Source organism: Salminus brasiliensis, chromosome 1 (assembly GCF_030463535.1).
Source record: "Salminus brasiliensis chromosome 1, fSalBra1.hap2, whole genome shotgun sequence".
NCBI lineage: Eukaryota > Metazoa > Chordata > Actinopteri > Characiformes > Bryconidae > Salminus > Salminus brasiliensis.
The window spans coordinates 83550802-83563609 of NC_132878.1; the positions used below are offsets into that span (position 1 = coordinate 83550802).

A 12808-nucleotide genomic window follows, 5' to 3' on the forward strand; every position below is an offset into this window, starting at 1 on the left:
TCACTAACATTGTACACTACCTTAGTATTAACTGCATGGTGATATCAAGACTTTGGCCAAGAAGCAGTCTAAGCAAAAATCAATCAATCAGAAATGGGAGACCCGACCATGGCAACAATTTGGAGAATTTAGCCAGCACTCTCTAAGCTCCCTGAAGCTTTATTAAGCCAACATTTAATCAGTGACCATGTGGGCTTCCATAAAACTCCAGAATTAAAGCTTAAAGCGCCTAATACATGAGTTGTTAATTCAGGAATGTGTGTTGATTTTAAGAATGATCAATTCACTGAGTTTTAATCCCTTCTTACTACCATTTTCAGCTTCCCAAATATTCCCTCAGGCCATTAGAAATTCATTGCTAGCTCATTTTGCACAGCAATTCAGTGCCTGGGGACCACTGACTAAATTCCATCAAACCAGCAAGTCCAATAAATTATGATTTTTGTACTGAATGTCTAGACGTGAACTAAAATGAACTGTAATTTTGACCTAAACATTAGAGACTGCAGCAACACTACTGAGCTTTAACTGAAGACAGTGTAAAATGTGTGCATCGATGTAAAGTAACTATTTGTCTTTCAGTGCCCTTATTACAGTGTAAGAAAGAGAGGCCCTGATATGTATCTGTAGGATTAAACTTGTGTATGGCAATAAAAATATAGGAAATATAGAACATCTATTGCATTAGACACCATTTCATATACTGCAAAAAAACATAAATCTTGTTAAATCCATGCAACGGCCAGGGGAAAACTTCTGTGGCATGGATTTTACAAGTTATGTTTTTGCAGTATATGTATATGCAAATGCAGTATATACCACATTGCTGTAAAGCTGATGAAGAGAGTTTACTTGGCTAAAAGCTAACCCTAACAGACCCTACTCCAATCTCAGTTCTCTCAATTTCAGCTAGCTATGCAAACAAGCCAAGAAAAGCAGTCGTTTTTACATACTTAACATACTCAACAAATTTTTTCATGGACGTTTAACACAGGCAGGTGCTAGCTGGGTGCTAAAAGCTAACCCTAGCAGACAAGAAATGTAGAAAGGTGTAGAAATATTAAGCTTTCCGCTGTGCGTCAGATCTCTGATTTCCTCCTCTTTGCTTCTCTTACATATTGCAGAATACCCAGTGTTATATATATATATATATATATATATATATATATATATATATATATATATATATATATATATATATATATATATTGGATGCCCTACACAAATGTTGTGATTTTTAGAGAAATCCTTCCTCAAACTAGACTTTCCATGAATAACCCCATCCAGTGTAAAACACAGCTGCAGAACAAAGTTTAGTCTTTACACATTTATTCTGTTGTTAAAACACATTACACAGTCTGTGATGGAAGGCAGCATTAAAGACACCTTGACTCAATGTGCAACACCAACCATATCATTCCTCAAAATGCCTTTACTCTTAGACTGCCGTGTCTTCACAAAAGTAGCGCTGTGCACTCTCTGTGGCATTAAACCCACGTTGCTGTGTTTACATCCCGGCACAGGTGTTTACATTACAGGTGTAATGTGTGGTCTAATGAGCGAGGCAGGGAGGCAAGAGAAAGGAGAAAGGAAAAGAACATGCTGGAGAACAGCCCTGCTGCCTCCTGTTTGAGCTTCACACCCAGTGTGCATTACAGGTGGCAGCTGGAGCTCAGTGGGACGGTGGGTAATGAGGCAGTGCTAGGAACACCAGTGAAATCTAAACACACACGCATGCACACACACACACACCCACACACACACACACACAAAAACACACACACACACAAACAGACACCATACACTGAAGAAGCATACAACATTTTTTTCTGGGCTCTACCAATTTAAACCTGTTTTCATTCATGGTCACATCACATTTAAAAGAGAAAAGACTCCGAGATCTTATTTATCATCATGTTAGAAAAGCCAAGACATTATGACCAACATTTAATATGACGCGGGACCTCTGAAAAATTCAGTAGCAGATTCTTAAAACCTGCAAAGAGGTTTTGTGGTTCAGACCAGACAGGATAGCCTTTGCTGCCCTTACACATTGACAAGCCTCGGCCGCTACACAACCTGTCGTCTGCCTGTGGTTTATCCCACCTCAGACCACTGTAAGTAGGTATTCACCAATGCTGAGCAGGAGTACCCCAAAAGCCTTGGCGTTTTCAAAATACTACAATCCAGTCACAGATCTGGCGAAGTCAAAAAGACTGAGGTGTTCACACCGACGTCCATTAGTCATATCCGACACTACAAGAAGCAACTGTTTTAATGCAAACAGCCAGAACAGTTCATCAACATTATTTGTTGTCATCTAGTCATAATGCTCTCATTGGTGTAAATACAAATAAACAAACAAATACATAAATAACTAAAATATAAAAACAGTACAAGTTAGCAAAGACAGAAATCCAGAGTGCCAAAACCTGACCTATTTGCACCTTTCCATTTTTTTACTACATTCTGCTTACAATTACTACTGGAATCAGGTTAGCATCAATTTTCCATGCTAAAAGCATGTTTAAGTTTGGGAAAATAAGATCAGGTCAGATAATCAGATCAATAAGATCAGCTCATCTAATAAGATGTTAGTGGGCAGAAATGGGGATACTTTCCTCTAAATCAAGTTGTGGTCAGTAACAACCACAATGTGATTAAAAGGGAAGTATCCCTTTGTCAGCCCACATGTTAAACAATGCTACTGTAGCTTCAAAATGTGGCACTAATGTGGTAGTAGTCTAAAGTATTGAGCATTTAGAGCATTACCTGCCAGACTAATCAGAAGACTATGCTAAAATATGCAAGCTTCATGCTGTTTGTTTCAGGATTTTTATTCTGGCAGCAATGCTGATCAAACCCATGTGTGCATGCTAATGGCTACTCTTTCTAAGTGTTTCCTTCAGTCAGTTTTCGGTATTTATTTTATTTTATGCCATGTAGCTCCATTTTGACTGATCCCATCCCATCAGTCATTAGAGAATGTTGATTGGTCCATACAAAAAAGCAGAAGAGATGATTATTTGTTTATTTATTTACTTTTTAAATAGTTTGACAGTTGCCCGGCCAGAAAAAATTTGAAACGAAGTTCAAAATCCATTTACTCTACTTATTCCCTACTGGGTGCCCAGGTGCTAAAGGAACCCTCCCTATGACTCCAACATCCCTCAAAGCATAGAGTCAATCAAACAAACTCAACACTGATTGCCAAATTTGCAAAAAACTTTTGCAAAAGAAACTGAAGCTAAGACATTTATGCGGTGTGAAACCTATTTATTGCATGGAGTAAATGTATGCCGTGTGTGTTTTGTTCCAGAAGAAATGTTTTAATTATTATTTCAGCATTATTTAGCTCAAATTTTATTTATTTTCTATTGTTTATTTTGGGTTACAAGATACAAAACATATTATTATTATTATTATTATTTTTATTATTATTATTATTATTGTTATTATTATTATTATTATTATTAACTGACTAAACATGTAAGAGCTACAAATATACAATTGTAATAAATTAAAAATGTAAAGGAATGAATTGTTTTTAATAATTATGCTGGTTTATGGTGTTGCTTTTTTTCTTTTCCAAAGCAACTAAATACAGATACTGAAACAGAACAGTCTCTTTGAAAGTGTTATTTGGACGTATTGTAAACTGATGGCCATCAGTTGTTCAGCATCGTTAGAGGTTCTTAAGTAAAATAATACAAAAACGTAGCATAAATAAATCCCTTCCAACCAAAATAAAAATATAATTTGAACACTTTATAGTAAAGAAGCAGTACTTTGGAATCTGATAAGTGATTTAATAAATTGAATATTTTAGCACTACTGTTATTATCCCTACTTTTAATGCCTTTCAAATGAGTTATTTTGGGCTGCAAGATTTAAAGTGTTGTCATCTATTTATGTGAAAGATTATTTTGCTCCTCTGGTTACTACCATTATGGTTACTGGTTACTACTGGTTACTGGTTCAACTAGCAGCAGAGCTCTGCTTCAAAAAAACCCACCATCTGTGCTTTTTTTTTTTTTTTTTGACATCTTAAGAATGACAGGAGCCTGTTCCATAGCTAAAATGGCTTTGGAGATAACCTGGGCATCCAACACATTCAGTGGTTGGTTTCATTTGGAGTGTTACTTCATTTAAAATTAAAATTGAGGCCTTCCCAAAATAGAATTGAGGTTCCCAAATACATCTTCATTTTACAAACCATTTTACAAACATGGTTCTATAGGGAGCCAAAGGTAGTTATTGTATGGCATCATTAAAAAAAAAGAACCGAACCGGTCCAGGAATACAATGTAAAAAAAGAGTTCTACAAACAATATATATATATACACTGCTCCTAAGCAATACAAAGAAGTTGAATATGAACATGAAATATGACTGATTCCAGTACGCAAATACAATAAGGGGACCTCAGAGAAAAAACATAAGACATACTAAATATTACTATAATGATCTGCCCCAACATCTTTACTGACCAACTCTACTCAGCCAAGACAGAACAGTGGGCCGTAATGACATTTGAAAAAACTTGCAATTGTCCACCACTCTAAAGGACTAAAATTGTACTGTAAAACGTCCCCATGTCGATCGCCTGATGCACTCAACCTTCAGCACAGGCACGTGCTGCCATTTCTCTGCTGCATTCTGCAAACTGAGGTTACTCTGTTCCTCAGCGGCTGGACAAAAAACATAAAGCACTCAGCGAGAGAGAGAGAGAGAGAGAGAGAGAGAGAGAGAGAGAGAGCAAAGGAGAGAGGAAGAGAGAAAGAGAAAAGGGGGCTGACCTTTGGTAAGCTCTTGTTTACACTCAGAGTAAGCGAGTGTGTGGAGATGCTTCTTAAAGTGAGAGTGTGTTTGGTTTGTGTGGATGCGTGTTTGCTCATGCAAGAACGCGCATGTACTTGAGCCAGAGTGTGAGTGTGTGTGTGTGAGTGTGTGTGTGCACACGCTTTGCAGTGTACAGAATCTCGGAGGGTGTATATATAATGCCCCACTTTTACAGGTGCCACAACACTGGCTGCATGCTTATTATCTAGCTCCCTCTGTGCGCTCCTGTCAAGCACACAGCCGCAGGATTGTAAGGCAGCACTTGCCTTTATTTGTCACTTTGTTTGTGAGATCAAAGGGAAAATAAATGTGTGTTTGTCAGGAGCCTTTCCACAAAAGGACCATCTTCTGCTACTAAACTATGCGCAACTACAGAAGCTGAGGCCTAGAGTCAAAATAAGTCACTTTTTTCAGGGGAGATTCAATACAATTGATCTTCCCATGCTTAAATATCACATTCTGTTCATTTCTGTATGGAATCTTTTCATTATCTTTATTATAGTGTATACTGGGCATGGCGGTTTGTTCTTAACATTAACATTTATGGAATTTTTTTTTTAAATGTCTCTGAATACTGATAAAAAAAGACTAAATCTGGTGTCTCAATAAAACACACTTCTTCCAAAATGTATTTCTGAATGTGTCTAAGCGACAGCACAGAAATGATTTATGATGGATATATGCTTCAGTACTTTCAGTAATGAAATGTCGGGGTGTTAATACAGCCTCAATTTGTTTAATAGTTTTATTTGGATACTTATCAATTTTGTAATTTTCTGAAAGGAAAAATGTAAGTTTTATGAAGTTTTATTTATTTTTGGCCTGTGGAATATATACAAATATATACAAATTTTGAAAGTTTCATATATAAAATAAACATCAGACTTCTGTTGTTTGCATATATATATATATATATATATATATATATATATATATATATATATATATATATATATATATATATAATTCTTTTTTATTTTTTTTTATTTTATCATTACTATTTTCTACATATATTATTATTTTCACATAATTTTGACCTTTAGAAGCTCCAGGTCACATTAGAATAGATGCAGGTAAACAAAAAATCTTGTAAGCTAGTTTAAATCCACCCAGTATGCTCCATTATCAGCTCACCTGATTTTAAGCTCTGATCATTAACCAGGTGTTTGGTAACTACATATAATAATAGACTCCCACGAGGAGAGCTCTGGAGATGTTTTAATAAACACAGTGATGTAAAAGTATTACTTTTTTCATGAAGGGTATTTGTGTTTACTCACACAGTTAATATTAGTGTCAAATGCAATTCCAATGTATTATAACCTAATCAACATAAAAAAAAACCTGCAACAGACCTGCTGCCCACCCTCCTGCAACTGCTATCTGCTAATGACTATGTTAACGTTTACAAGGACTCTAACTGTCTGCTACTATTATCATTACCACCATTAGCCATCAATACTGTCATTACTCTATCACTATTATGATTATTTTACTTATATGATATTATGATTATATCAGTAGACTTGAGCAGAAGATCAGTTTGGTGGTTCAGTGACTTTAATCAATCATTTATAAATAGTTTAGACCAGAGGAGGATGGGTCCCCACTTGTGAGTCTTGATTGCTCCCAAGGTTTCTTCCTCCAGCTCCGAGGCATTTTTTCCTTGCCACTGTTTTCTTTGACTTGCTCACCCAAGGTTTTAGGTCTTTATGTCTAGTTGATCTCTTGTCCTCTTACTGATTATTGATTGTGTAAAGCTGCTTTGTGACAACAGCAGTTATATACACATATACACATACATTTGATTTGATGTCATTAAACCTGTTTATTCAGGAGGAATTCAGATCTCAGGTAAAGATCTCAGGTGTGGACTGCTGGTCGAGACTCCATGTCCATATGATCTTAAAGTGTGTGACGTTTAATTCTGCATACATCTTGTAGTGCTAGACCTGTGGTGTCTAAAGGATGATCAAGGTCAAAAACTGGTGGAATCTGTCATCATATGTGGCGTCTCTCACATTTTCAAGCTTACTAAAGGTCAGGCATTAATGAACTGTGTGATCTTCTTTGGCTAGATGGAATATCCACTTTTTGGATATGAAGAAAGAATGAAAGAAGAACAAGCAATTCTTTCTGCTAGTGTACTTCTACCCCAATATTTTTTTTGACAGCACTGTAAAGTGATCAGTAAACTGTAGGAAGCTACTAGTTCTTTGTCTTTGTGTTCACTCGAAATCCAGTGGTTCATCAGCAACTTTCATACCTGTTTTGGGCTCCACAGAGAAGTACGGCTGCCCGTGTATGATGCTGTACACAACTCTGGCACTGTGGCCATATGTGGGGTCATCTGCGTCCGTCGCCGCCACCTGGACCACCGTGGTGCCTTGGAAAAGACAGAAAGAGACAACAAAAAATGCTCAGGGGTTACCATGGCGATGCGGCATGCTCTCTGTGCGCTGGACAAGAGTAAAGCTGAGCAGACTGTGCCATTTGCACGGGCGCAGAAGGGAAGCAGCGTCTACGCGCCGGCACTGCCATTTCAGGACAAAGAATGGGTCCTGCCTGGCTAAACTCCGCGGGGGTTTTTATGTTTGCTGATGCGAGGTTATTTGTGTTCGGCTGATCGTGCAGACATTGCATCATGAACCTTATTTTAAGCTGACGCCTGGTTTCTGCCTTTTTGACAGAGGCGCAATTAGCGACGGTCCCCAACATAAATGCAACCTCGGAGTAATAACAATGGTTCTTTCCTACCAGCCACTGTTGACTTTTGCTGCCTGATGAAAAGCTCCTTTATGTTTACATATTTCAAGTTGATAGCTACGCCACGCTGCTTTTTCTCCTGCCACAGCATCAGATTGCAGGAACATAAATGAGACGGTCGCTTTAAAAGTAGACATGATATTTTATGGAAAAATCTCCTTCTGCATTCAGTTGAAAAAAGAGGCCTTCTTGCAATGCTCATATTTTACAGGGCTTTCACTAAATGAATTGACCGTGAAAAGAGAAGAGGCAAATCCTCCACTTCTGTCATAAATGCCATCGTCAGCCCGGGCCACCTGCAGATTTGTAGACCCAGAGATATAACCAGCTCTTAAAGGCCTATTATGAGCTATATGCTATCCATTCTCCTAAACAAACGGGCGAGAAGTAAAGCAAAGTCTGCCAAACTTTTACACAGACGATTAAAATGAGCTCATGGAGCGAGTCTGCCTATAATAGGCTGCGCTATTTGGCTGTTAGACTTGGCAAGGTGCACAATTAGAGTAATGTTCAGTTTGGATTTAATAAAGTGTTGGAAGTGCTTGGAAATGGAAATAACATTTACAGCATGTACGAAATACCATGTTTAACTTCATTACATAGTCCCACAGAGAATATTAAAGAGATTAGGAATGGGCTGTATGATCCAAAACGCACATTATGGTATGTGTATGATAAATGTATTTGAAAAAACAAGACTTTATATGAAGTTATGCGTATTCTGTTTGAAAGAGTACATAGAATATTAAAAAATGTAATTTCATCATGTATATAATGAAGGCTTGGAGTACAGTGCTTGCTTTGCCCCACAAAATGAGACCATATAGAGACCATATCAGTATGCATGACACAGTTGCAGAACATAAAAATGTTTTAATGTTTATTTTTATATTCAAATATTAAAATGGCCATTGATCAGTCACAGCAATTAATCTCTGGTGATCATTTTCTGTTGTTTTCTTGACAAAAACAAACAGTGAGCAACCGCCACACTGGATGTTTGTAGACATTAGCAACCAAATCTATTGATGACAGGGTTGTGGGTTCGGGCTCGGCAAGCTGCCACTGTTGGGCCCTTGAGCAAGGCCCTTCACTCCCTCTGCTCCCCGGGTGCTGGAGTTGGCTGCCCACCGTTCTGGGTATGTGTGTGCTTACTGCCCCTAGTTGACTAGTGTGTGTATGTGTGTGTGTGTCATTGAGATGCTCTACTGAAATAGAGAGAATAGCAGCTTTATCACTGCTGCTCTGGGCTCGGCACACTGCTAACTGCACTATGTAACTCTGATGGAGCAGGCGGGACAACACTCACGAGAACTGCGTAACCTGAGCCATATTTGTGTAAAATATGCACCTCAGTCCACATGGTTCTTTCACTTTCAGTGACAGTTCTGTATGTCAGATTTTCCAGAAATCTTTGTCCTTTTGGGGTGGCTCAAAGCACAAATTCCACTTCCTGTCTGTAGGGTGAGCCAAGGAGCGAGAAATGCCAATTTTTGCATTAATGCTGTTTTAATGTGTAGATAACATAAAACTGGTGTTGTAAAAGAATAATGCATGAAAAAACTACAGTTGGTAGATTTGAACAGTCCGCCACCTAGACTATTTTGCCAAAAGTATTGGGACAAACCTGTTACTCATTGAATTCAGGTGTTTCATTCAGTCCTGTTGCCATAGGTGTATGACATAAATTACACAGCCATGCAGTCTGCTTTTACAAACATTAGTGGAAGAATGGGTTGCTGTGAAGAGCTCACTAAATACCAAGGCGGTACTTTAGTAGGATGCCATCACTGCAACAAGTCATTTCTTTTCCTCTAGAGATTCAATGATCAACCGTGAATGGTATTATTGAAAAGTAGACACGTTTTCGTACCACGGCAACTTAGCCACAATGTGACAGACCATGTAAAGTTAAAAAGAGTGCATAAAAGTCACCAAAGTTCTGCTGACTCAAGAAAAGTTCTAAACCTGCTGTTAGAGCTACAAAGGAAAGACCAACTCCATATTAATGCCAATGGATTTAGAATGCATAGATGTCCCAATACTTTTGGCCATATAGTGTATGTCTCAGTCTGAGTACACAGATTTTTGGGTTCTTTACAGAGAATTTGTTGTCCTTATCAGCCAATATAGCTATGATAGATATTGTAGATACAAAAGAAATACAGAAATTCTGCCTTGAGCTAGAAGGCTGGACTCACTCTGGTAGTTGAAGCTTGATAGACAGGATGTGGTGGTGTTAGGGTGGTAGAGATGGACATTTATAGGACAGCAGGTTGGGAGGAGTCATATTAGTCATATTCCTCCTACCAAAGTTCAGTTATTTCATAACTCCACTTAAGAATTTCCTCAGCGTGAATTCCCTTGAGATGAACAGGTTTAGTCTATCAAAAACCAGTCTATCAAAAACTCTTTTTTGTTGCACCTGTCAAAACTGCAAAGTGAAGTTAAGGGCACACGTTCAGTTCAGTCAAAACAAATCAGACAAACTCTAAGCATTATAAATAGACTTCCATGAGCAATTTTTTTCTGACGATACAGCGTGAAAAAAAATCTATTACAATGACGGAATATATGTATCTTCCAGTATCAGCAGGTGCAGCTGTCTCCCTAATCACTATTTTCCTCTCTTTGTGTCACTTCATATTTGTCCATCTTCATTGCCATGACTGATCAAATTCCACCCATTTTCCTTCGTTTTTTGCTCACGCGAGGAAACAGGCCCTGACATCCGGTCATCAATCCTGCGTTCCAGGCGGCCGATTGTCATCTGACAGTAATGAAAATAAATGTACCCCAACTAATTCTGGGGTATGACATGTTTTCATAAACCAGCCCCCAACAGGAGCTGGAATCTGACCGTTATGGTCAAGGAATCTCATTTTCGATAGACTGCAGAAGAGGGGACGCAGAATCATGAAGAACTAAGTGATTTCATTTCAGTCAATTCTTGGGTAAATATTTTTGGAGTCATGCTTGTGCTAAGGTTTTTCTCGTTGTTGCTGTTGTTGTTTATGTCTTGGGAAGACAATGTGGCCAAGTCAGGCTGATTCGGAATGCTGGTTTTGGAAATTTCTGCATACAGCCTTCTGTCTGCAAACTGACTCACTGCACCTGCCACCTACCCAAATCATGATGAGCTTCATTTACCACCTCAAAACAACTTTCTCCACTTTTTCAAGCTTTTCAAAACAGACTACTGTCCTACTGGGACGAATGTCAATGCCATTCAATACCATTAAATTCTCTTCATACAGTAGCTATATATTTGGTGATGTTTAGGTTTGCATTAAGCTTCAATTCAGACTTTAAACTGGTTAAATTGAGCTTTTAATTTGTCATTTAAATGCCTTTATATCTTGTTGCAGTCACCATTACTACTGCACTCCCACCATCCCTTCCATCTATGCAGTCCAGCCTAACTGTAATCTAACACTTTCCTTTCTATTTTGTTTTATAGCTATACGCTGTCTACTGTCCTGCTATTCATGTTCTTCTATTCAATGATCCTATTTATTAATCTGCTATCCAGCTACCTAGTATAACAGCTACCTAACTAGGCCCAGTGCCAGTGTAGTTTAACACATACCTAGCTAGCTAGCAAGTGGCAGATACAACAAGTCTCCTCTGCCCTCCCCTTCCCTGTCCTGTACACAGGCAAGAATGCCCCCTGTTGCTGATTGGCTTGAATAGTGTTGCGTGGTTCGAACCAAGCCACTTTGTTTGTTTCCCATTTACAGAACCAGGCCTGGGTAGGAACACCTGCAAACCAATTTTGCAAAATGTGAATTGAATAGAAATTGTACACAGCACCTTTAATGCCAGGCTGCTAGGTCAGTCAGCTAGCTAGCTACCAAATGTTGTTGTTTAGCTAAAAATGTTGCTTAAAAGTGCAAAGAAATACCCAGGTGATGTGATCTGATCATCTGGATATTAGCCTGTCAACATATTTGACCACAGGGCTTTTGAGTTGAATGCTTTGCATGTGTGCTAGCTAATGTTATATTATTAATAATTTTGCAGCTATTGTTGGTGCCAAGTAAGACACTAGTAAGATACTGTTGACTGAAGCACAGGCAGTATTTATCATGTTCATTTGCAGTGATTATGCATACTTAGTGGCCTGAGGAATTACTATATGCAATAATGCACTGTTTCGTTCAAATCACAGAGAATAAACTTTTTATGTGCCCATTAGTATGTGAATATGTTCTACATAGGATGACAATTAAAAGGATGACAAATAAAATAATTTTCTCCCAAAAGTCTTTAACATTTGAATTCTGTCTCTAACCATTGAAAATTCTTACGTATATGATTACATAAAAACTTTTTTGAGTTTGTACAATTTAAGTTTATTCAACAACTAAACAAGCATATTGTTAGTCCTGGCTCAAATTTAACAATAAGTGTCTAATATACATTACTTACAATTACAGTTCGGTTGTTTATGCTAAACTAACAGTTAATAAAGTTGGTACTTTTCTGAAGTTCTTATTAGTCCATTTAATTTTATTAGTTACAGAGTAGCTTGTTTAGTAAAGTAAGATGAATTAATCCTGCCACAGCCATATACTGAAGCTAATATTCTACTATCTAGCAAAATTGCAATCTGGCATAACTACTCTTAGTGCCTTGCTTTACTTATTTAAGTGGCTCCTAAATGGTGCAGCCATCTTAGCTTTTGCCTTATTGGAAGATTGCAGGTTTAAACCCTGTTGATGTCACAGCCTTCTAGGGCTGGGATAAGACACAAGATCAGTGTTTTCTGTATTCCCGCAAAGTGCTCTTGTAATCCCAATCAGAGCATACCTAGAATTACATATATATTATAGACTTATATAAAATATAGGTGTTATACAATAGAAATAAAACAAAAATTGACACAATACTTATGTCAAGAAAAACAGTTTAACTGGATGACTTTTAACCCTCTATTTTAGGACTAGGGCCTTAATGAGTATTTCTTATTTTGCTTGGTCCTATTAAAGTAATTACGTTCAAGCAATTTCACACCTGCTACCCTCCACACTAAATAACCATGGACTATTATTCGGAAATGAAGTAACGAGCGATTATAATTGCGCTGTCGAAAATCAATGATAAATCTAAAGCAATAAAAACCTATAGTAAATGCTAGTTGTCCCTCTTACATTTCCCTGTAGGCTGGTGTTCCAATGTGGCCTTAATACACATTAAG

The 12808-nt window shown here is 37.8% G+C and overlaps 1 protein-coding gene across 1 annotated transcript in view; it reads right to left on the reverse strand.

Moving 5' to 3' along the window:
* LOC140536643 (cadherin-7-like) overlaps positions 1–12808 on the reverse strand; it is a 180789-nt gene that overhangs the window by 91383 nt on the left and 76598 nt on the right. Inside the window, exon 4 of the mRNA XM_072658570.1 lies at positions 7109–7228. Coding sequence (XP_072514671.1) covers positions 7109–7228 — 120 coding nt within the window. The remainder of the gene's footprint in view (positions 1–7108; positions 7229–12808) is intronic.